This window comes from Canis lupus, chromosome 22, assembly GCF_003254725.2.
Source record: "Canis lupus dingo isolate Sandy chromosome 22, ASM325472v2, whole genome shotgun sequence".
Classification (NCBI taxonomy): Eukaryota; Metazoa; Chordata; class Mammalia; order Carnivora; family Canidae; genus Canis; species Canis lupus.
In genome coordinates this window covers 9,813,397-9,836,103 of record NC_064264.1, presented here as the reverse complement: position 1 = coordinate 9,836,103, position 22,707 = coordinate 9,813,397, and the positions used below count along the sequence as shown (strand labels likewise).

General features: G+C 50.1%; 1 protein-coding gene and 1 long non-coding RNA gene across 5 annotated transcripts in view; one reads left to right on the top strand and one right to left on the bottom strand.

Moving 5' to 3' along the window:
• Positions 1 to 6,099: 6,099 nt before the first annotated feature.
• LOC125752138 (uncharacterized) overlaps positions 6,100 to 22,707 on the bottom strand; it is a 41,036-nt gene continuing 24,428 nt past the window's right edge. The window contains exons 2-3 of one of the 2 annotated variants that reach the window (XR_007404923.1): positions 19,388 to 19,567; positions 6,100 to 6,524 (exon numbers count right to left, since the gene is read on the bottom strand). This is a non-coding gene — a long non-coding RNA (uncharacterized LOC125752138). Of the gene's footprint in view, positions 6,525 to 8,888; positions 9,015 to 19,387; positions 19,568 to 22,707 lie in introns of those variants that run through there. The other variant, XR_007404922.1, reaches the window with a different exon arrangement.
• LOC112678812 (protocadherin-8) lies at positions 7,671 to 12,362 on the top strand. 3 transcript variants are annotated; one of them, XR_007404921.1, is made up of 4 exons: positions 7,671 to 10,224; positions 10,365 to 10,515; positions 10,707 to 10,914; positions 11,396 to 11,535. XR_007404921.1 is itself a non-coding variant. In XM_025478136.3 (3 exons), exons 1-3 carry the CDS (start codon positions 7,879 to 7,881, stop codon positions 11,767 to 11,769), a joined length of 2,928 nt encoding a protein of 975 aa, XP_025333921.3. In that variant the 5' UTR covers positions 7,671 to 7,878; the 3' UTR covers positions 11,770 to 12,362. The 3 variants fall into 3 exon arrangements, 2 of the variants coding, with proteins under 2 accessions (XP_025333921.3, XP_025333920.3); XM_025478136.3 differs by lacking the exon at positions 10,365 to 10,515 and having other exon boundaries at positions 11,396 to 12,362; XM_025478135.3 differs by having other exon boundaries at positions 7,671 to 10,515; positions 11,396 to 12,362.

The window sequence follows — 22,707 nt, the reverse complement described above, 5'->3', positions numbered from 1 at the left end:
CCATTCTTCGCCATCTCGGGTTCCCACACTGGACACCAAAGCGGGAGCTTGGAGCCAGGGCAGCAAGAATTCAACCTTTATTCATCCCTGAACACAAATGATCCACCACACTCCCCTAATCTCCTTGGCCCTCTCACCTTACCTACTCAAAATCTTTCCGAAGTGCCCAGGCCTTCCTGGAATAACATGTGATTCACGCTGCCCTTTGGACAGAGGCGCTGGAGCCAGGAGAGGATCAGAAAGTTCGGAGGGAAGATATCCATTTAAATATTGACCATGGAGCATTTCCCCCTTCTATTCCCACCCCCACCGATGTGCCTCCTTCCTCATTTGGCTCTTATTACAGCAAGTAGCACCTTGAGAACAGTAGGCTGGATTGTGCTGCTGAAGAATCATGAATTAGCATTAATACTGATTGTTATTTGCATCCACAGTTCCCTGCACTGCAGGTAAAAGTTTCCTAAGGGTTTGGGCCTAAGAGCAGGGCTTCGGGGACTTCCAGGGGGCTGTCGAGCAATCCATATAAAAATGATTTCATCTCAATTCCCTGAGTGGTTTCATAGACCAAAGCACCTCTGAAGGACAAAAAGACAACTGTAAAATTACCTGAAAATAAATGCCTCCAAAGTGTTCAGAAATAATCCAGGGTGAGGAGAATCGGGAGGCTGATAACTAATCCATCAGCTCCTTTTTTTTTTTTTTTTTTTTATCCTGCATCTAGACTTTTTTCTTCCAAGGCCGCAGCCTGTCACCGTGCAGTTTATCAGCCGTCACTCCATCTCGATTCTGGATGACATGAGATCAATGGCCTAAAACTGCTCTCAGATCTACGGAGAAATTTATAGCACCAGGCTCTGCTGTGCCCTGGCTGGGCCCGGGTCCCAGGGCTCCGAGGGTGAGCTTGCCATGCAGACTTCATTTCCATTTCAAAAGCGGATTGTGACCCACTTGGAGAAGGCGAGTTCAAGCCATCAGATCCAAAGGAAAGCCTGAGTCAGAAGTCTTCAGCACTTACAGAACAATAACTTTGAGGAAAGGGGAAAAAAAAAAAAAAGACCAACCAATGATTAAAATTCTCTTCCCCTTGAAAAGACTCTAGCTTCTTGCCTTAATTTCTTTTGAATCATGTGGGATTTATTAATAACAAAACCCCAAATTTGCAACCGCATGTTTTAGGCTCTGAAAGCAATTAATCCATCCAATTTATTTAACTACAGAACTCCTGAGCATGGTTTGAGCAGAGATTTGTGGCTCTTTGAATCCTCACTGAGGGCTCCTTTGGTTATCTACAACCTCTCTTCTTCCACCATGAACTGTGTAATTTGGTTCTAATTTTGCCTCAGAGTGCCTAGGAACCATAAGCGAGGTCCAGGAGCCCAGGCTACATCCTATATCCTATACTTTTCAAACAAAACACTCCAGGGAAATTCTTAATCGCCCCCACCATTCCTCCCTCCACACACACTAAATCCTTGGATGATAAGGGGAACATTGGCTCTCTGTCCACAACCCCAGGCTACAGGCAGCTTTGGAACACACAGCTCCTCACTGCCCTCACCTCCACCCCTGCCCCCCCTCCCCACTATTTGTCTTGAACAGATACCCAACAGAAGATATACTGTGGGGACTCTGGACCTGCTCCTGGCTGAACCCAGAGAAGCCTCAGCTTTCTGAGCAAAAAGAAAACCCTACTGTCTGCTTGAACTCTCCTTGGAACCAGACATCCAAGAGGAAGTTCCCAAGAGGACCTGCATTCTCCAGAGGATGAATCCTCTGGCTGGGCCCACAGACAGCAAGTGTCATCTCAGTGTACGCCTCTCCGACTTGAGTCTCTTGGGATTCAGCTAGACCACTAACTAGCTAGTCACTGTTCCCAAACCAGTCACTTCAGACAATTGCCCTTCACCTTCCTCCTAGAATAGAGTCTACCTGTTTAGGCTTTGTTCACTTCTCTGCCCTGCCCCTCTTTCGCCCTCTGTTTACCCTGGTGAACCTGTGATTTCAGAATGACCTCCTTCAACCCCATTGCCCAAGGATAGAACTGGAATTCCTCAACGTGGTGTATGAAGCACCAGCCTGCTCACTCTGGCTTTCTTCATCCCAAGGTCCCTCCTCCAGGCCTAGGATCTTCATGCCATTGAGCTGTTCCTTCAGGAGGGAATGCCCTTTTCATCTCCACACCTCCCTCTCTCTCTACCCCCAGATAATGTCTGCTCATCCTTCAAAATTCAGCTCAAATGTTACCTCCTGCAGGAAAATTTCCCTGAGCATCTCTACTCCTTAGCACAATTGGGCCCCCTTCCTCTGGGTTCAAGAAGGCATGCAATGCATACCGGCACCACTGTTCTTGACATGTGACGTGTGTGCAGATATTCCACCCCCCTAAAGACTGTGGGCACCCACCTGGGATGGGCTGCTGGGTAGGCCTTTATCACAGCAATCCTCACACCTGATTGTGGTGTCCTTCCTCTTCTAGTTTTCCTGCCTCAGGACTGGCAAGCAAAGTCACTGATTTCTTCTCCTTCTTTTTCTTCTACTTCTCCTTCTCCTTTCTCCTTCTCCTTCCCCTCCTTCTCCTCCTTTTCTTTTCTTTTAAATAAAGTGAGGAGAGAAGCATAGAACAGATTCTCCCTCACAGCCCTCAGAAGGACCCTGCCGACACCTTGATGTTGGACTTCCAGTCTCCAGAACTGTGAGAATATAAATTTCTGTTGTAAACCAGGCAGTTTGTGGCAGCCCTAATAGACTAAAGTTGAAGAGAAGCACAGAGTCACACACTGGCTCCGTGTAAGTCACAGAAAATCACCTGGTACCCCTGAGCATCCTAAGAGTGAAAGTCTTCTGGAATGTTCTCGCTCCCCCAGAATAGCAAGTTGCTGTCTACTAAATATTTGTCTTGTAGGTGGTTTCAGTCATGATACATGGCTTTTACGGAAATGGGTGGTGAAAAAGTCTACTGGGAACTGCTTTTTGCCATCATCTGATCTCAACCAGAGAGTAAGGTACCAAAAGATTTTGAAATGACATGAAAGCAGAAAAGTTACTTGAACTCTCACATGACCATTTTTTTCCTTCCCTTGTGAATCCATAAACCTACAACTATATCTAATTGTTTCCCGAAGAGTGGGAGGAAAAAAGGGGTAAGTAAGATAGTTGTAATGAAAGCAAAGAAGCAAAAAGGAAACAGGAGAGTTGTTGTTTTGTTTTGTTTTGTTTTGTTTTGTTTTTTGTCTTTCTGATTAAATATGTCACCTGGGAACTAAAAGGTTTAGATGACATGGCTTCTGATGTCTCTTCCTTGCGCTTTAAAAGGAAATGGTAATTAACATGAGCTCAGGGCTTCCTAAGCACCTGACACTGTATTACCTTACACAAGTCAACTTTACAAGGTATTATTATTAATAGCCCCCTTTACAGAGAGATCAAGTAATTTGCCCAGGGTCGCACAGCAATTCAATGGTCAAAGATTTGAACCCAAGCAGCATGATTCAGAGCCTGTAGCCAACAGCCAAGTTTTGTTTCTTATCAGGTGAGGGTGGAATTCCAAAGCATCCTGACACACAGAACACACACAAAAATGAGGAACCCAAGACCTGGACTTGGTCCAGGGTTTGTGAGCATCTAGTACTGGGATCAATCCAAAAATCAATGTTTAAACAACATTTACCTTCACCCCCAAACTGCCTCACTGGCTGCCTGCTGAGTTTGAATCAGGGCTATGGAGGATGCTGTTCTGTGGGTACCAAAGTTTAAAAGTCTCAATGCCAGTACTGACAGCCCAATATAACAGAGAGGGAGATGCATTTTAAAAAAATTATCAAGTTAGCATTTGGAGTGTAGAAAAGAGCTTGGCTGCATTTCTAGAGAGCAAACCCCAGCAAAACCCAGCGACTTAGGAATTCTGAGATTTCTACAAAGTATGCTTTCGTTACAAGGATGAATTGGATGCCTCTGAAGTGCTGCCTGTGTTCTCTGCTTGGAGGAGCCCTTGCTGCAAACCTCCCTGGAAGAAGGTTTATCCGATGCAGTGAGCCTGTTGAAGGGGGGCGGGGGAGGGGGAGATGGGCCCTGGGCTTATAATATTTTTTAAATAGTTAAAAGGTTAAAAAAAATAACCCTTCTCCGCACCCATCCTTAGAATTACACTTTCCAGCGAAGTCTAGTTCCCCTTCCTGATAGATATAATCCTAATTAAAAATAAATTACATGCTGTATAGAACTTTAAATGGAAAAGATAATCCTATTACGTATGAGAATATATCCTGATTCTCTTTCCCGCTAAACTGTGGGAGCTATCAGATCCGCCTGAGCCCCCCATTGTCGCCGCTTTGAAAACTTTTCCTGCAGCCCTAATCCGTCACGTGACACCCGTGTCAATCTCGGAGTCTGCACGCGAGTTTCACAAAGCAGGCATTAGGCTCGGGCCCAGAAACCCAGCTTTGCGGAGCCCGCAACATTTGCATTCCGAGAAAACGCCAGCCATTGTGGGCCTGTGTTTGTTCTCAGGATTGCAAGACAGTTGCGGGCGAAGTTGCTAAAACCTTAGAGAAAGGGGCTCCTTTGAGCCAGCCCCGGGCCTTTGGTATGATAACAAGTCGATCTGAGCTGCTTTTGTAGGGGCTGGATCAGCGCTGGGGGAGGGCGAGTCCCCCTCCCTCCCTCCCTCCCTCCCTCTCCTCCCCCCCCACCTCCCCCATCCCCACAGACCCCACCTCCCAGGACACTTTGCATCCCCCGGGAGATGCTGTAGGCGCTGATGCGCTATTTTAAATCCTATTTCCATAATCTGGAGGCCGCAGGCGGCGGGGCCGGAGCTCCTTCTGCTCGCGTGCCTTCACACCTCTGCAGCCGGCTCGGGAGGCCGTGCTCGCTGCTCTGCTCCTGCGGCTCAGCCCCGGGCTCTTTGCCGCCGCGGCCCGGGTCCCTTCGGAGCGGCCGAGTCTCCCCGCCCGGGATAGAACGCTTTGCACGGCCCACTTAGGCCGCCCCCCCCTCCACCCCTCCACCCCTCCTCCAGCTTGGCTGGCGCCCGCTCCCCCACTCCCCCACCCCAGCACGCCTTCGCGGATTTCAGGAGCGTGATGCCGCGAAGCGCTTGGAGTAGAAATATTAGGTAGTTCTGATTCTCCAGCCGAGCAAAAATAAATTTAAACAGCGCGCGGCTGGGGTCCTTTGGGGTCCAGCCCAGAACGGAGGGGCGCGGGGGCGCAGGGGGCGCAGGCTGGGCCCGGCTTCCAGCCACTTGCGCCCGTGCTCTAGCCAGCTGTCTACTCCCGGGAACAGCTGAAAGCATCCTTTTCTCTGCGACTCCGGTCCCGCTGCCCCCACCCTCCCCAGCTCGCTCCCCACGTCCTCGGCTCCGCAGCGCAGCGCCGAGCAGATCTGACCTCCCGGGGTTACAGCCGCGGCCGCGGGGAGGCCGCTGTCCGACTGCCGGGTTCTGAATCTGTCCGCGTCCGGGCTGCCCCGGGAAGGGCATAATGAGGGGGAGGCCGGGACCCTAAGAGCGCTACCGGTCACCTGCAGGCCCCAGGCCGGGGTGGGAGTGCTGCGAGGCGCGGACAGAAGACAGAAAGTTCTCTCGGCTGTGCATACCCCTGAGAAAGGTCCCTCTGCTGCAGCACAGAGAGAGCAAGCTATTAATTGGCAGCTGGGCGGGGTGGGGGGGAAAGTGGAAGAGAAGGCTGGGAATCGCGCTCCTGTAGGGGGCGTCGCCTTTCCCTAGTGCCTGCGCCGCTGCAGTACCTGGCTTCGCTGCTTTTAGCAATACCAGGGCAGCAAGGTGGAGGAGGCGGGAAAGGAACCCAGAGTCACCCACGCGCTAGGGAAGCCCCCAGCTACCCACAGCCCCGCCCTCTTCCCAATCTCAGAAGAGCTCTTATTTATTGATCGCTGGGGCTGCATTTTTCCCCCCTTTGGCAATTCCAGGGCTCCTACTTCATTCTCCCCCACCCCCGCTGCACGCCCCACCCCGCCTCCCCTGCGTGGTCTCCCTACTTCGGGGGGCGGGCGGGAAAACCTCCCGAAGGTGTTCTGAAAAGACCTCAGGACGCATTCCCTCGGGTTTGAGCAAAAGGAAAACACAGATGGATGCTGACAGTAGGACTAAAATCTGGATTCGGAAGAACGTTCCCCAAATGCAGTCTGCTTATCAAATCCATCGCCTTTTAAAAAAAAAAAATCTTCCAGTGCGTGGCTTTTGTTTTTACCTCTCCTCCGTGTGTATTTGCATAACCTGCTCCATAAAGCTCTTCAATAAGAACTCGTCTTGTCCCTGCTTGGAGCTCCAACTCCTGGGTCTTCTCGGATTCTGAGGGTGGGGGGACTACCTGTGGGGGGCCTCGCCCAGCCTGGCCGGGGGTGGGGGTGGGGCCGGGACCCGCCCAGCCCAGAGTCTGGCAATACCGAAGCTCCACACGTTTGCAGGCAGATGGTTAAGTTCCCCCAGGTTCGTGCCAGGTTTCAACGTCATGCTGTGATTTTGTTCTTCTGGAACGGGATGAGTGTTGCTTCTCGGAGCAGCCCTATTAGGACAGAAAGAAAATCCTCTAAATAAGCGGAACCAGGCATCAGGAGGGAAAGTTCTCTAAATGCACTTTAATACGAGCCGGGTATTGTGTGGAATTCAGCGCCCATCACCGTTTAGCCGGAGAGTTATGGCAGTGATTGGGGATGAATAGAGGAACATAATGGATACATGTGGCGTTTGCTCATTATATTCAAGTTAGCCCAACTCCGCTGTGGAAACTGTTCAACTTTCTCTCCCCTTAGCTTGTCACAGTGAAATAATACAGACATTGGGGCCTCCAATGGGATCGCCTGCCATGCCATTCTATTTCCACTGCTAACGAGGGCTTCATAAGCCTTTGATACAGTCTGATCTTTGAAATCTTTCCAAATCTCCTCAAGCTTATGCTAAATCCTATTTGGAACTTTTTTTTTTTTTTCCTGGCCTGCTAGCGGCCCAGGGCTTAAGAAAGCCATTTGGACAGTGACATGCATACTAACACATCGCAGAGCTCTTTTCTGAAAGGGAAGTGGCAGCCCTGATCGCCGAGGCTCACACGAGCAAATCACAATTTGGCGGACGCAATTTTGAATAGAATCAATTTCCCCTCGTCTTTGGGATTTCCTAAATCGACAAGGTACTGCCGAGCGCCTTGGGAAGCTGGGAGAGAAGGCTGTATAGGAAGACCTCACTGGGCTGAGCAAGTCGGTGGAGAAAAAGGCGAGGATCGTAAACTTCGAAGGTACAAAAGGCAAAAAAAAAAAAAAAAAAAAAAAAGTGGGCGGGGTGGGGGGTGGTCCCGAGCTACTGGGGCGAAACCCCAGCGTGTTTGCTCTCAGCTGGAAAAGTGGGCTCCGGACGGACACAATTAACAAAACCATCCACTGCTTTGACTCTGGGCGACCTGTGCCAACTCCTCTGTATTCAGGGCGTTGACAGGAAAGGAGGAAATTAAAAAAAAAGGCGAAAGGAGTTAAAGAAACAAAGAAAAGATTCCCTAATTTTCCTTTCTTGTTTTCCCCTCTAAGCCTTTCCACATTAAAGGGATTGTCAGAGGCCGGCGTAGGAGCGGCGCGAGGGCGAAGCTGCCATTGGCTGCCCGGCTCTGCCGATTTGCATATCGGCTGCTATAAAAGCGGAGGCGGCGCGCGGCGGCGCAGCTCCAGCCGCGGGAGGGAAGGGAGCGGTGCTCGGCGGGGGCGGGTCGGCGCGTCCCCGGAGCCCGCCGGGACCTCGCGCTGCAGCCCGCAGACCTCCCTCACGGGGCTCGCCGAGAGCGTGCTCCTAGGAGCCTGCGACTCACCCCGGGACCCGCGAACCAGGGAGGAATCATCGCTCAGCGCCTTGGACTAGCACTCGGGGCTGGCGGCATGGGTCCAGCGGGGCGCGGGGGCAGCCCCTGCCTTCTCCCTTTACAGCTCTTCAGCCTCTGCTGGGTGCTCTCGGTGGCCCAGAGCAAGACAGTGCGATACAGCACCTTCGAGGAGGACGCCCCCAGCACGGTCATCGGGACCCTGGCCGAGGACCTGCCTATGAAAGTGTCCGGAGACGCCAGCTTCCGCCTGATGAAGCAGTTCAACAGCTCGCTGCTCCGGGTGCGCGAGGGCGACGGGCAGCTGACCGTCGGGGACGCGGGCCTGGACCGCGAGCGGCTGTGCGGCCAAGCGCCACAGTGCGTGCTGGCCTTCGACGTGGTCAGCTTCTCCCAGGAGCAGTTCCGGCTGGTGCACGTGGAGGTGGAGGTGAGGGACATCAACGACCACGCGCCGCGCTTCCCCCGGGCCCAGATCCCCGTGGAGGTGTCGGAGGGCGCGGCCGTGGGCACGCGCATCCCCCTGGAGGTGCCGGTGGACGAGGACGTGGGGGCCAACGGACTGCAGAGCGTGCGCCTGGCCGAGCCTCACAGCCCCTTCCGCGTGGAACTGCAGACGCGCGCGGACGGCGCCCAGTGCGCGGACCTGGTGCTGCTGCAGGAGCTGGACCGCGAGAGCCAGGCCGCCTACAGCCTGGAGCTGGTGGCCCAGGACGGCGGCCGCCCGCCGCGCTCCGCCACGGCCGCCCTCAGCGTGCGGGTGCTGGACGCCAACGACCACAGCCCGGCCTTCCCGCAGGGCGCCGTGGCCGAAGTGGAGCTGGCGGAGGACGCGCCCGTGGGCTCGCTGCTGCTCGACCTGGACGCGGCGGACCCCGACGAGGGCCCCAACGGCGACGTGGTGTTCGCCTTCGGGGCCCGCACCCCGCCCGAGGCGCGCCGCCTCTTCCGCCTGGACCCGCGCTCCGGCCGCCTCACCCTGGCGGGACCCGTGGACTACGAGCGCCAGGACACCTACGAGCTGGACGTGCGCGCCCAGGACCGCGGCCCCGGGCCCCGGGCCTCCACCTGCAAGGTCATCGTGCGCATCCGCGACGTCAACGACAACGCTCCGGACATCACCATCACCCCGCTGGCCGCCCCGGGCGCACCTGCCGCCTCTCCCTTCGCCGCGGCCGCCGCCGCCGCCGCCGCCGCTCTCGGGGGTGCGGACGCGACCTCGCCCACCGGGCCCGGGACGCCGGAGGCGGGCGCCGTCTCCCTGGTGCCAGAGGGGGCGGCGCGCGAGAGCCTGGTGGCGCTGGTCAGCACCTCGGACAGGGACTCGGGCGCCAACGGGCAGGTGCGCTGCGCCCTCTACGGGCACGAGCACTTCCGGCTGCAGCCGGCCTACGCGGGCAGCTACCTGGTGGTGACCGCGGCGTCGCTGGACCGCGAGCGCATCGCCGAGTACAACCTGACGCTGGTGGCCGAGGACCGCGGCGCGCCCCCGCTACGCACCGTGCGGCCCTACACCGTGCGCGTGAGCGACGAGAACGACAACGCGCCGCTCTTCACGCGGCCAGTCTACGAGGTGTCGGTGCGTGAGAACAACCCGCCCGGCGCCTACCTGGCCACGGTGGCCGCGCGGGACCCGGACCTGGGCCGCAACGGCCAGGTCACCTACCGGCTGCTGGAGGCAGAAGTGGGCCGCGCCGGGGGCTCGGTGTCCACCTACGTGTCGGTGGACCCGGCCACCGGGGCCATCTACGCGCTGCGCAGCTTCGACTATGAGACGCTGCGCCAGCTCGACGTGCGCATCCAGGCGAGCGACGGAGGCTCCCCGCAGCTCTCCAGCAGCGCCCTGGTGCAGGTGCGGGTGCTGGACCAGAACGACCACGCACCGGTCCTGGTGCACCCGGCGCCGGCCAACGGGACCCTGGAAGTGGCGGTCCCCGGGCGCACGGCGAGGGACACGGCCGTGGCGCGCGTGCAGGCTCGGGACGCGGACGACGGTGCCAACGGGGAGCTGGCGTTCGAGCTGCTGCAGCAGGAGCCGCGAGAAGCCTTCGCCATCGGCCGCCGCACGGGGGAGATCGTGCTCACAGGCGACCTCTCGCAGGAGCCGCCGGGCCGCGCGTTCCGGGCGCTGCTGGTCGTGTCCGACGGCGGCCGCCCCCCGCTCTCCACCACCGCCACCGTCAGCTTCGTGGTGACCGCGGGCGGCGGGCGCGGGCCGGGGGCGCCCGCCAGCGCGGGGGGCCCGGAGCGATCTCGCCCGCCTGGCTCGCGGCTCGCGGCGTCGGGGCCGGCGCTGCAGTGGGACACGCCGCTGATCGTCATCATCGTGCTGGCCGGGAGCTGTACGCTGCTGCTGGCCGCCATCATCGCCATCGCCACCACCTGCAACCGCCGCAAGAAGGAGGTGCGCAAAGGGGGGGCCCGCCGGGAAGAGCGGCCCGGGGCGGCGGGCGGCGGAGCCTCGGCTCCCGGCTCCCCGGAGGAGGCTGCCCGGGGAGCCGGGCCCAGGCCCAACATGTTCGACGTGCTCACCTTCCCTGGCAGCGGCAAAGCGCCCTTTGGCAGCCCCGCGGCCGACCCGCCCCCGCCCGCGGTCGCCGCGGCCGAAGTGCCGGGCTCGGAGGGCGGCAGCGCCACCGGGGAAAGCTCCTGTCACTTCGAGGGGCAGCAGCGGCTCCGCGGCGCGCACGCCGAGGTGAGGCCTTCCTTCGGCCGGGCGCCCCCCTCCGCGCTCCGCGGACAGGCTGGGGGACGGGACTGGAGGGGCCTGGGTGTGCCTGCGCCGGAGATGCCTAACCTGTCGCACCTGTCTTGTTTGTTTCTTGTCCAACCCCCACCTCCCCTCCTCTCCCCCTCCCGCTCCGCATCCCCCATCCCTTGCTGCAGCCCTACGGCGCCTCGCCCGGCTTCGGAAAGGAGCCGGCGCCCCCTGTGGCGGTCTGGAAAGGACACTCCTTCAACACCATCTCGGGCCGGGAAGCGGAGAAGTTCAGCGGCAAAGACAGCGGTAAAGGGGACAGCGACTTCAACGACAGCGATTCCGACATCAGCGGGGACGCTCTGAAAAAGGATCTCATCAACCACATGCAGAGCGGTGAGGGCTCTTCTTTCCTGCCAAGTTCAGCTCTCCTCGTCTCCCTCCCTTGCCGCCCTCCTGTCCATCTCCGTTCCCAGCCAACACCCCCCCACCACCACCACCACCCCCCCACTTTTTCCAGTCCCCGAGATCGGCTGATTTCAAAATGCCACATCGAGGCAGCTCCACCACTTGAATAAAGAACACTCCCATCCTGTTTAGGTGCAGGCAGGGGTGATGCTCTAGCTACCTGAGGAGGACAGTTCTGCCCCTCGGGGTTTTCACTTGCTTCCGGCAAAAGGAGCTGAGCCGACTTCACCAGAAGGTGGCTGTATAGGAAGCGGTGTTTCGAATCCTGAATCCCCGCGTTCACCCTCATCCTGCTTGCTTTTCTTTTCAGCCCCGCCCTGACCCTGCCTGACGTTCTGAAGAGGGAGGCGTAGCTGTGTGCCATCTCAGTAATAATCACCAGGCTCTCTCCCTTTCTCTTTTATGCTAGGACTGTGGGCGTGTACCGCGGAGTGTAAGATCCTGGGCCACTCTGACCGCTGCTGGAGCCCGTCATGCGGAGGGCCCAACACGCATCCCCCACCTCACCCGCCAGCCCAGATGTCTACCTTCTGTAAGAGCACGTCCCTGCCTCGGGATCCTCTGCGCAGGGACAATTACTACCAGGCCCAGCTGCCCAAGACGGTGGGGCTGCAGAGCGTCTATGAGAAAGTGCTGCATAGGGACTACGACAGGACAGTCACTCTGCTCTCCCCTCCCCGTCCGGGGAGGCTCCCAGACTTGCAGGAGATCGGGGTACCCCTCTATCAGTCCCCCCCTGGCAGGTACCTGTCCCCAAAGAAGGAAGCCAATGAAAATGTGTAATCCCACGCTGCATGTGTTCACAACATATACAGGTCACTCCGAGAAGCCCCTAAGTTATTGACTGGTTTCAGTGTTGTACATATAAATATGCAAGATGTGCCTTAAAATGAAGCTGTTGGAAGCTATTTCCAATCACATTGGTACTGTTTGGTATTTGCAAACAAAAATGTAGTTAATGTAATTTTTATGAAATGTGTGCAGTATTTAATTTTTATCATGCTATTGACTTTAATTTCACTTGCAGCTTGCCATTTTCTTAGTGTTTTTAACCTGTACATTGTGTAATGTAATGTTTGTATATAATGAAATTTTGTTATATTTTTATATAATAAAAGCTAAAGTGGAAGTTATTGCCAAAGGAACTGTCTGTAAGACAAAAAAAAAAAATGTGGGAATTACTTAAAATGGAAATTTATCTTTCACCTGAAACAACCTAGTGTTTGAGAATTTTTGCCTTGCCAAGTATACCTTGTATATCTTGCGTCTGTGGTAGATTCCAAGTTCAATGTTATTTAATTACTTTTGGTTTTCTGTAAACCAAACCGTGTCACTTATAAGCACAGTAATAAAGGATTTGTCATGTGTTTGAAGAATCTGCTAATTGCTTTCCATGAAGCTGCCTACAGTTAGACATTCACAAATAATCTGAGTGCCAGAATTAAACCTTCTTTCAAGTGCTAATTCTTTGGGCATTATTAATATTCACAGCAATATTAAACTTTCAAGTATTGGAAAGCCTCATCTGAGTATTAAAAATACTTTATTTTGGAAATCATGTGCATTTCTATTTACATCAGGCACTCTATAAAAATTTTTGTTCTCATTTATTCACTCAACGGATATTTATGGAGCATCTACAAAAAGTAGAGGGAGCTGTTTGGGCTGTTCATTCACCAATCAAACGTCTGTTGAGTTTTTACTAACTGCAGTAACTCCCCTAAGAGCTGGGGTTCGAGGTTAAGGAGACATAGTCTCAAGGAGCTCTTAGCATATTAGGATGTTAATAGTAAAAATACGCTCAAATGTATGGGTGAAATGACGTACTTGGGATTTGCTTTAAAATATTCTAGGAGAAAACTCGGGGCTATATGAAGCAAGACTGATAAAATATTGATCCTTGTCAATGCTGGGTACCTGTGGAGGTAGGGGGTTAATTATACCCACCTATTTGTGTGTCTGTGTGAACTTAATGTTTGCTATGGAAGGTTTTTAAGAGACACTCAAAAGACCTATGTCTATGTCTTATACTCCATTCATTTCATTTGAAATTAAAATGATAATAATGAAGGCTAACATTTACTGAGCAAGCTTTAATATGAGCCAAGATCCTCACAAAGCCCTCCGCAGGAATTATCTCATTTAAGCCTCAAACTTCCCCCCATGAGATTTACAAATGAGAAAACTAGGGCACAGCAAGGGTAGGTAAAATGCCCAAAGTCATACAGCTAGTCAATGGCCAGAATGAGGTTCAAACCCAGATTATTCAAGTCAAGAAAATAAAATGAAGCAACAAGAAGGTTTTTGTTTTGTTTTGTTTAACTTGAAAGAAACACAGAGGTGAATAAGTCCCGATGCATTGCCTTTGCTGCCTGATTATTGTTTAGCCCTTTATATTTGTGAAGTGCCTGTGTCCCTTTATTACTAATTATAGAGTGTGAGGCACTGTAGTGAATAGAGGAGCCCTCAAAGCTGCCTGTTGAAGTCATAATTGAAACCAGTGGTGGCTCCAAGCTGAACAGCAGGGTGGGCACACACAAGTGCTTTGCCACCCACGGCCTGCACAGAGTTCAGTGGTTTCTGCAGGGAGCTGAGCTGAGCATGCGCCTGACAAGCTTGGACTCCCCAGACTTTGGGTTCTCAAAAAAAAAAAAAAAATTGTGGATATGACTAGGTTACCAGACAGCTCCAGAGCCATGATGACCAGCCCCCAGCAGAGAGACCCCTAGGGAGAATGCCCATTCTGACATCTAAATCTTTATTCTTGAGCTTGTCCCATCAAATGCAGAGTGAATAACGAAGCAAAATAAAGAATGAATAATCCCACGCTGCAGTCTAAAAGCATCCAATCTCTGAATATGTTTGCCTGCTTATGCCCTTCAAAAGTAAAATAATGTCATTGTCATTACTTTATTTTGCAGCTACAAACTATTTCATTACCCCCAAAAAATCAGTTGTCAAAACCTCTATGATGTCACTGTCATATTTTTCCCTTAGAGTAATGACCATTAGAAACCTTATTTTTGCTTGGAACTTAAAAAAAATCAGATATACAATTCAGTCCTTAAAATTGTTTAAACAAAAAAGGAAGGGAGGGATCCCTGGGTGGTGCAGCGGTTTAGCGCCTGCCTTTGGCCCAGGGCGTGATCCTGGAGACCCGGGATCAAATCCCACGTCGGGCTCCCAGTGCATGGAGCCTGCTTCTCCCTCTGCCTGTGTCTCTGCCTCTCTCTCTCTCTCTCTGTGTGTGTGACTATCATAAATAAATAAAAATTTAAAAAAAAAAAAAGGAAGGGAAGGAGAAGGAGTAGGTCTTTAAGGGCCAACAGCAGGAACTCTCGGAGAAATGGGAGTTGGATAAAAGAAGCTTTATGCTTTTTTCTAGAAATGTTGACTTTCAAGCACAGTCCTAAGAAAATGTGCTGCTTTATTAAATTAAATGAACAGAGTACTTCAGTCAATGCCTAGCCCATGGTAACACTTGCTACATTCCATCTTCCTCTTTCCTTACCTTTTTTGAAAGCCAGTCTCTACCATAACTATCAGTGCAGTCCCACCACTAAGGAAGATGACAGATTCAGGATGTCTGGCCTTGTCCTGCTACTGGTTTGCTTCCTCTACTTCTCCCACTTTCAATGTGTAATCCAGAAGCTCGAGTATACTCGAGAGTATACAAACAAGTACAGCTAAAGTAAACATCACAGGCCAGTTCACAAACCTTAGAGATCTGTGACCGTCCCACCAACACCTGGGTTTTTGGAGGTGGAGGCCAACAACCCTCGGGCACTTTGGCAGTGAGCGCTGGGACATGGGAAAGCCCTTGGGAATGTAGGAGTTCACCTTGAAGGAGAAAGCTTAAGCCAGACTTTACCTATTTCATATTTTTATATCTAGCCCCATTGACTTGAATGTCCTACACTTCCTATAATAAAATATCCATCAAAGAAACCACTTCAGAAAATTAAAATGTAAGTGGTTTCCACATCTATTGAAAAATGCATTCTGAAATAGAGTGAAAACAGGATGCATATCTTCAATACAAATATATATGCACGTGGAGAGAAAAAAATATATATAATCAGGATGAGTTCCAGGCCATAATTAGCTAACTATCTGGCTTATCTCACTTGGCACATATAAGGTTTTATCATCTAAAAATTCCATTTTCGAAAACAAGCATATTCGCTTTAGTATCGAATTCAGTAACAACAGGATAATTGGAATGCTGTAAGTTTTAAGAGCAAACTGAAGCAAGGTAATACAATGCTCGATGGGGCACTGTGCTTTCCAACAACTCAGAAGGGCTTTGAAAATGCTGTCTAGTTTTCAACAGCTATGCAATAACTCAAGAGAGCATCTATTATTCTCTTTCTTCAGAGGAAAATAATCTGCAATGGAATTCACCAACAGGTTCAAAGTCACCTAATAAGAGAACAGCAGGTAGAAAGAGACACTGGGCTGTTTTAAAAGCTATCACTTAAACCACCAGATTAAATGTGCCTTTTCCCCCCGGTGGGCCAAAGTCCTTTTAAAAAAAAAAAAAAGTATTTATTTATTCATGAGAGGCAGAGAGAGAGAGAGAGAGAGAGAGAGAGAGAGAGAGGCAGAGACACAGGCAGAGGGAAAAGCAGGCTCCATGCAGGGATCCGACATGGGACTCGATCCTGGAGACCCAGGATCGGGCCCTGGGCTGAAGGCGGCTCTCAACTGCTGAGCCACCCGGGCTGCCCGCAAAAGTCTTTACTCATTATCAGAGTACAGGATTTGCTCCCACAAAACTTGTAAAAGACATGTCAACATGTCAGAGTGAAACCCACATAGTTTAATGTGAATTAGGGAAATTCCATTTGCCTACCCACTATGGTATGCGGCTATATTGTGGGCACTTTGGGCTCAGTGTGTCCAAATGAAAATCATCCTCCTCCTTTCCCGGCCACCATTACCACCCCCCCCCAAAAAAAAACACACACAGACTACCCCCGTGGCAATTGTTTTAAACTCAATAAATAGGACTGCAGTTTATAGATGAAACCCAAAATACACTTCATTTGAAGACTCTACCCTATTTCTTTCCTCAACTCACCAAGATCTATCGATTCCGTTTTCTATATACCTTCTTCACTGTTCCCTCACTCCACTGCAGCAGATAGGATGCTCTATCCAAGTCCCCACTTTGAATCTACCTGAGCTTCAGAGGACACTTCGGGATACACTGTGATAACCTCTACTGCAAATGTCTGTCTCTGCTGCTTGGGACTTCCTGAGGGCTTGGGACCCCCAACACCAGTGGGGCCACAGAAGCTTATTCAGTCTGTGCACAGAGCTACCTGGAAGTACAGGATATATAAGATCTGTAGAGGCAACCCTCAGCCAATTAGAGATGAGTTTGGTGGCTAAACACCCCCAGCTTTCCAGTCTCTTGGAGTAACAGTTGTGTTAAAAAACAAAAAACAACAACAACAAAAAACAAACAAACAAACAAAAAAAAAACAGAAGATTGTAGGGTGAGAGAGAAGCAGACTCTCCGCTGAGCAGGGAGCCCAATGCAGGGCTCGATCCCAGAACCCCAAGACTATGACCTGAGCTGAAGGCAGACTCTTAACCAACTGAGCCACCCAGGTGCCCCTGAAGGGACAGTTTGTGGAGTTGTGTTCTCCACAGTTCCCCTGAGAGCCTCAAGTGAATCTGCCTTCATCCCTTGTTGGCATTCCTCTCTCCCTACCTCACTTTTCTCAGCCACCTGTGCTTTCTGGGATCACCTCCTGCATAAATTTCCTGCACCCAATTCCCTGCTTCAGTGCCTTCTTTTAGGGCGACTGTCCAGATCAGGATGGCAGCATAAGAACAAGAACAGAGACACCATTTTTTCATGATTACTGTGCTCTATGCACCATACCAAGCACTTTACACTCAATCCTCACAACTTTTCTAGCTAAGTCCCCAAAAAGCCATCTTGCATATGGGGAGAGGTAAGGTGACTTGCCTTAGGTCACACAGCTAATCCCAGGAGGTATTGGGATTAAAACCGACTTCTGTCTAATACAGAACAAGAAATAGCACCTTATTCAAACTTTTATTATGTCATTCCTGGGTTCCAGTACAAATGTATCTGCTCTGCCCATCTCCCTCCACTCCAGCCTCCACGCTGCTTCCGTAAAGGCCTTTTCTAAACATCTGCTCTCTTCACTCTACTGATTAATACCTGCGTGGCTTCCCATCACCTTTAGGATAAAGTTTGCCGTGCTGTCCATGGCATCCCAGGCCCTTGGTGCTCTGGTCCCTTTCCTCTCTCCCTCCCCAGACTGGGTCCCCGCTGATACCCTTCCTCCCCACCAGCTGCCCTGCTATGCACATCTGGTGCTTGCTTCAGCCACAAGGATCTACTTATGTTTCCTCACTCCATCCTGGCCTTTCTGCCACGACTGGCTTTCCATTTCCTCACCCCTCCTCTCCGCCTTCATCTTCTATGGTCCTTTCTTCTGATCCTTCAAGACTGCTCAAGAATCACTTCACCCCTTCTCCCAGCCACCAGCCAGACTGGGCATGGTGCATCTCCTGCGTGCTTCCTTAACACTTACTAAACTGAGGGCAATTGCAGCTCTGCATACCTATCTCCCCAGGTTGGCTCGGGAAATCAAGGACTGGCTGTGTCTTTCATCTCTCTATCTCCAGCACCTGGCTGGCTCATAATCAGGATTCAATAAAAAGCACTTGCTGAATGAAATGATTTACTGAGCCAAGCACAAAAGGTCATGGTTACACACCATAGCCAAGAGACTCTGCATCTACAAGTCAACATACCTCCCCACAAGGGGACTGTGCTAAATATGCCTCCAAATCAGACATGACCAACAAATTCAGCATCTCATCCACCCCAGCAGGCCTAGTGACTGCAGGAGTGCTGGAGGCCACAAAAATAGCACCAGCCATGACCATACACAAGCCTCCTTTCCTAATGAAGATCCAGTCTTCCCCATCACCCAGTATCAATGAAGCAGCATCTCTGAGACCCAACTCAGCCATTCCTAGAAGTGTGTAGGCACCATATATCTGGAGATCTGATGTGGTCTTGTTCCTTTTGGTATCTAAAGCAACATGGCCCAAACACAAACAATTGGCAAATCTACGCTTTGTTCTAGGCAAACACAGCAAACCACACAGTGGACGAAAGCATCTAGGTGTTTTCTATGCTAAATGTTGGATATTACACTCTAATTTTATTGAGACTTTTGTCTAGTTTGCTAATTTTTCTTCCTATCAGTTTTAGGAAAGGAGCTGTCAAGGAGGTGATGGTTTGCTTCTAATGAATGTCACTAGATCATCAGAGGAAGAACTGGGCTGTTGGCAGTAGTAGGTGAGTAGGTGGAGATGGAATCTCAATTTTATTCAGCAACTGACTTTCAGCCATCACTTAACCTCCTCATGATTCATTCGCTTATCAGCCAAAAGCCCTTAATCACCGGCCTCACCGAGGTCTGAGAATGAACTAATGAAGATGCTGAAATGCAGCAAGAATGCTAAGAGCTAGGTCAGCCATCCTCTCACACTAAAGGAATTCAATTTCACCATTCTGTCTCTCGAGTTCCTCCCTATGACTTTGGCGGGGCAATTTCCAGACTATATCTACATACAAAACCTAGGAAAGATCCCATTCTACAAAATTATATAGATTTTTCCAGGTACCCATATGGAACTTTAAATATATGCATAAATCCTTCAATTCCCCATGTAACTTTGGGTGATTGTTCCTGAGAAGCATAGCCTGAGATGGAGATTGTTGTGAAAATCACGTATTGAAAAAGTGCTCTCAGGAGAAGGGAAGAGAAGCCAGCATAAGTGGGTAGGAGAAGAAGGCTCTCCTGAGAAGGGAGCCATCATGAGCCTTTGACTACTCACAGCAGCTGGGAAGGAGTGTACAGGCTCCACGGGTGAGTGCATGTCTGTGGGATACCAACTCTAGTGGTGCTTCTCCAATCGGAATTACCTGGAGGGCTCGTTAAAACACAGAGTGCTGGGCCCCAATCCAGAAGCTTCTGATACAATAGGTTTGGAGTGAGGTCCTATAAACTGCATTTCTGACAAGTTCCCAGGTAATGCTACTGCTGCTGGTCTAAGAACCACCCTCTGAGAACTACTCACTGCACTGTGGAGATTAGTGCAGTGTAGAGCCAAGACATACCTTCTGTGAGTATACCAGGTTTTATCCAGGAGTATTTCGGCTGTAGAATATAACCTTTAACCAGTGTCTCCAGAATACTGAACTCTGTGATTGTCATAGGCACAAAGAGCAAACAGAAATCCTCTGAGTAGAGAGCACGTGAGGTGATGAGCATGAAGCTTGGAGCTCAAAAGGCAGGGCCCATCCCATCTACCAAGACGGCATCAGCACCATGTTACCTACCTTCATCTCTTCCTCCCCATACCTCTCCTCAGTACTCCAGGAAAGAGATGTTGGGAGAGGTTAAAGGGGGCCTGGAAAAGTCTGCTGATGGTCGTTGTATGCTGCTGGTAGATGGTTAGGCTCCCACTGGAGTGCCATGCACAGCTCTGGATGGTACATCTTGTCAGGGACCTGAAACAACTGGGACATGTCCGGAGAGGAAAGATTAGGGGATGAAGGGACTCCGTGCAGTAATGTTTCATGGGAGAGATTTGGTAAACAATTGATAACAATATATGATACTCAAAACTAAGATGGGGTACCTTAAGAGGTGGTAATTCCCTATCACTGGAATCTTTCAAGCAAAGGTATGACAATCAGCTGATGGAATAAGGGATGAAAGGATCTGGTTTGGAGGTCAAATGAGGTAGCCTTTAAGTTTCCTCCCAAGCTTACTTATTAGTTTATACAAATTCCTGGTATGCCTCATCTTCTACTCTCCAGGTATTCTTAGGGTCCTGTCCTGCTCTACCTCATTCTCAAATGGTGGAAAGTTTAGCACTCTAGTTCTTATTCCATTCAGCTTGTAAGAGCCCCTAAATTCCTTCTAGTTTTCTAAGAGCCAGAATAATTCCTGTTTTCCTGGCTGGATGCTTAGCTGATCTGGAAGACTAGGTCTATTATTTTCTCCTTTTATTGCATGAAACCCAACTCTTGTCCCTGTGAAATTGCCTTTGATTTGTTGTAGGGTATTTTTCAAGAGATTTTTAAAAATATACTGCCCACAATGACAGCCCTCTGCCACTGATCATGATGAGTGGCCCCATCTTACAGAAAGAGAAACTGAGAGCAAAAGATTATCAGAAGCAGGTATCCTCCCTGTCCTTTCATTAGCCCTGCCACCTCACCTCTCTCTCCAATGCTTATTAAATGGAGATATTTATTCAACGTAAGTCTTCAGGCTTATGTTCATTTTAAATCATTTAGGAATTGAGTTGCTGGGATTGTGTTTTGGCCAACCTCCTGCATTCACTCATCCCAGACCCATGCTCTAGAATACAAAGGGGCTGTGATTCATTTCTGCTCTTCTGCTTCACTAATCAGAGAAGCCCATTGCTCTTGCCATGCGCTGAGTGATATAACGGAAATTTCTAGTCTGAGGGTATTAGATTCAGATGCAGCTAAAAAAAAAATGTCAGGCAATCTGATTTACTGTAGCTGTGGAGATGTGGGAAGAAAAAAGAGCAAGACTGGGTTGTTTGTGCTCTCTCTTACTCCTAACTAGGACACAGCCTGCCACCAATTTGACCAAGTCATCCATGTGGGCTCACATAACTCTGGCCAGACAGGGAGGAATGGACAGGCCTGAGCAGTGCATGGAGAGCCGTTTATAAGAAGCATCATCAAAACCCCCATGAAATGTAACTAGATACACAACTAGTTTCCAGACTCCTCTGAGAAAGAGAACTGCATGTGGTTGGCATATTGGGATTAGGGAAGGGTGGGGGGTGTTGGAGATCAGCTGCTGACTGGCCTTCTAAGGAACATTTGTCCATTAATGGTGTTGCTTTTATTTTGCTGAATGGGTCAGGGAAGTTTGAAGAAAGCTGAACTGCTGGAAGGATGAGAGGATGATTATCCTCTGCCTTTTCTCACTGCTATTCTTCAAAATAAATGTGCAATGAATATTTAAAGGATATAGGCTTAGGAGACTTAAATCTTGTTTGTAATGTTTTATTTCTTTTATTTAAATAGATCTACAATGAACATGACAAAACATTAACATTTGTCAATTTCCGTTGGTTGGAGACACGAGTGTTTGTTTTGTTGTTATTGGTTTTCGGTTTGTTTTTTTTTTTTTTAACCACAACAAAAGAGTACGGCTTTGAAGGATCACTTCATTTCTTAGCATGCCCAGGGCTTCCACAGGTCTTTAACCCACAATATTATTACTATGCCACCCTCCCCCCATCCTCACTTCTTATCCCCATCTGAATGCTGCTCTGGGCAGGATAAATATCAACATGCCAGTGGTGAACATAATCACAGCCTAAAGACATGAGCATAGAGGTTTCCTGGCCAGAGAGAAGCATATAAGGGTCTGGGATACATGGGTAATGCTTCTGGCAGCCCATCTCTCCTCCAAGGGGCACCTCATTGTCAGTGACACTACTCAGCCAGTTATGTAGAGGGGCGAGAAGAACAACCCTTACAGAGTAGGGTTTATGCATTACAAGGAGCTTGGGACTAGCCCAGGATCTGTGGGGGCTCCAAGACAGCTCTGACAACAGAGCATGAGCCATCTCCTCAGTGCTGTACACAGGCACCTCTTTATAAATATTGACTTTACGATGTTCACACCCAGACTAGCATGGCCATGCTCCTGGGACTGGACGCAGTCCCTTTTTATTTTGAAGGGCCTTATACTTTCAAGCACCAAACATCGAGGAAAGAGACAAAAAAGGGGAATTCAGATTGTGGTCTTCTGGCAGACCAGAGCAGGGCCTATTCAGATTGTGGTCTTCTGGTAGACCAGAGCAGGGCCTGGCTCTCAACCTACTGGGTCTGAAAATAAAGGATTCTGGATGGGCTTGAGGTAACTCTTAGGAGGTAAAGGGTTAAAAGTTGTGATTCTCCAAGTGTGGTCATTGAACCCCTATGGATCCCCTAGAATCTTTTGGAAGGTCCACAAGGGAGTATCTATTTTCATAATAACACTAAGATGTTATTTGCCTTTTTCACTGTGTTGACATTTGCTCTGATGATGCAGTGATGGATAAAAAAGTACTGGTGACTTAGCATGAATCAAGACAGGTGTACCCAGACTACTAATCATCGTATTCCTCACACTTGCAGAAAAAAAAAATGTCCTCAAGAATGATCTTGGTGAAGCACTAATAATTATTAATTAAATTTACTCAATCATTGAGTATGTCTTTTTAATATTCTCTGTGACAAAATGGGAGGTACAAAAGAACACTTTTGCTACAAACAGAAGTACAATGGTTGTCTCCAGGAAAAGCATTAGTGTGACTGAGTCACAAGCTGAACTAGCTGCTTTTTTGTGGAATACCATTTTCACCTGAACGAATGACTGGCAGACAACTATGGTTATTCAGATTTGGGTATTTGGCAGACATCTTGGAGATGAGTAAAGTGAATCTGTCGCTTTGAGGACAGCAATGACAGTGCTTGTTCAATAATAAAATTTAAACTCTTAAGGTAAAATTAGAATTTTGGAAAGCCTATGGGCTTGACAATTATGTAATTCTTAAAGACTTTAAATGAAATTGGCAATTATATTAACAAATATGAATGTTTCAAAATATAGATGATCTGCA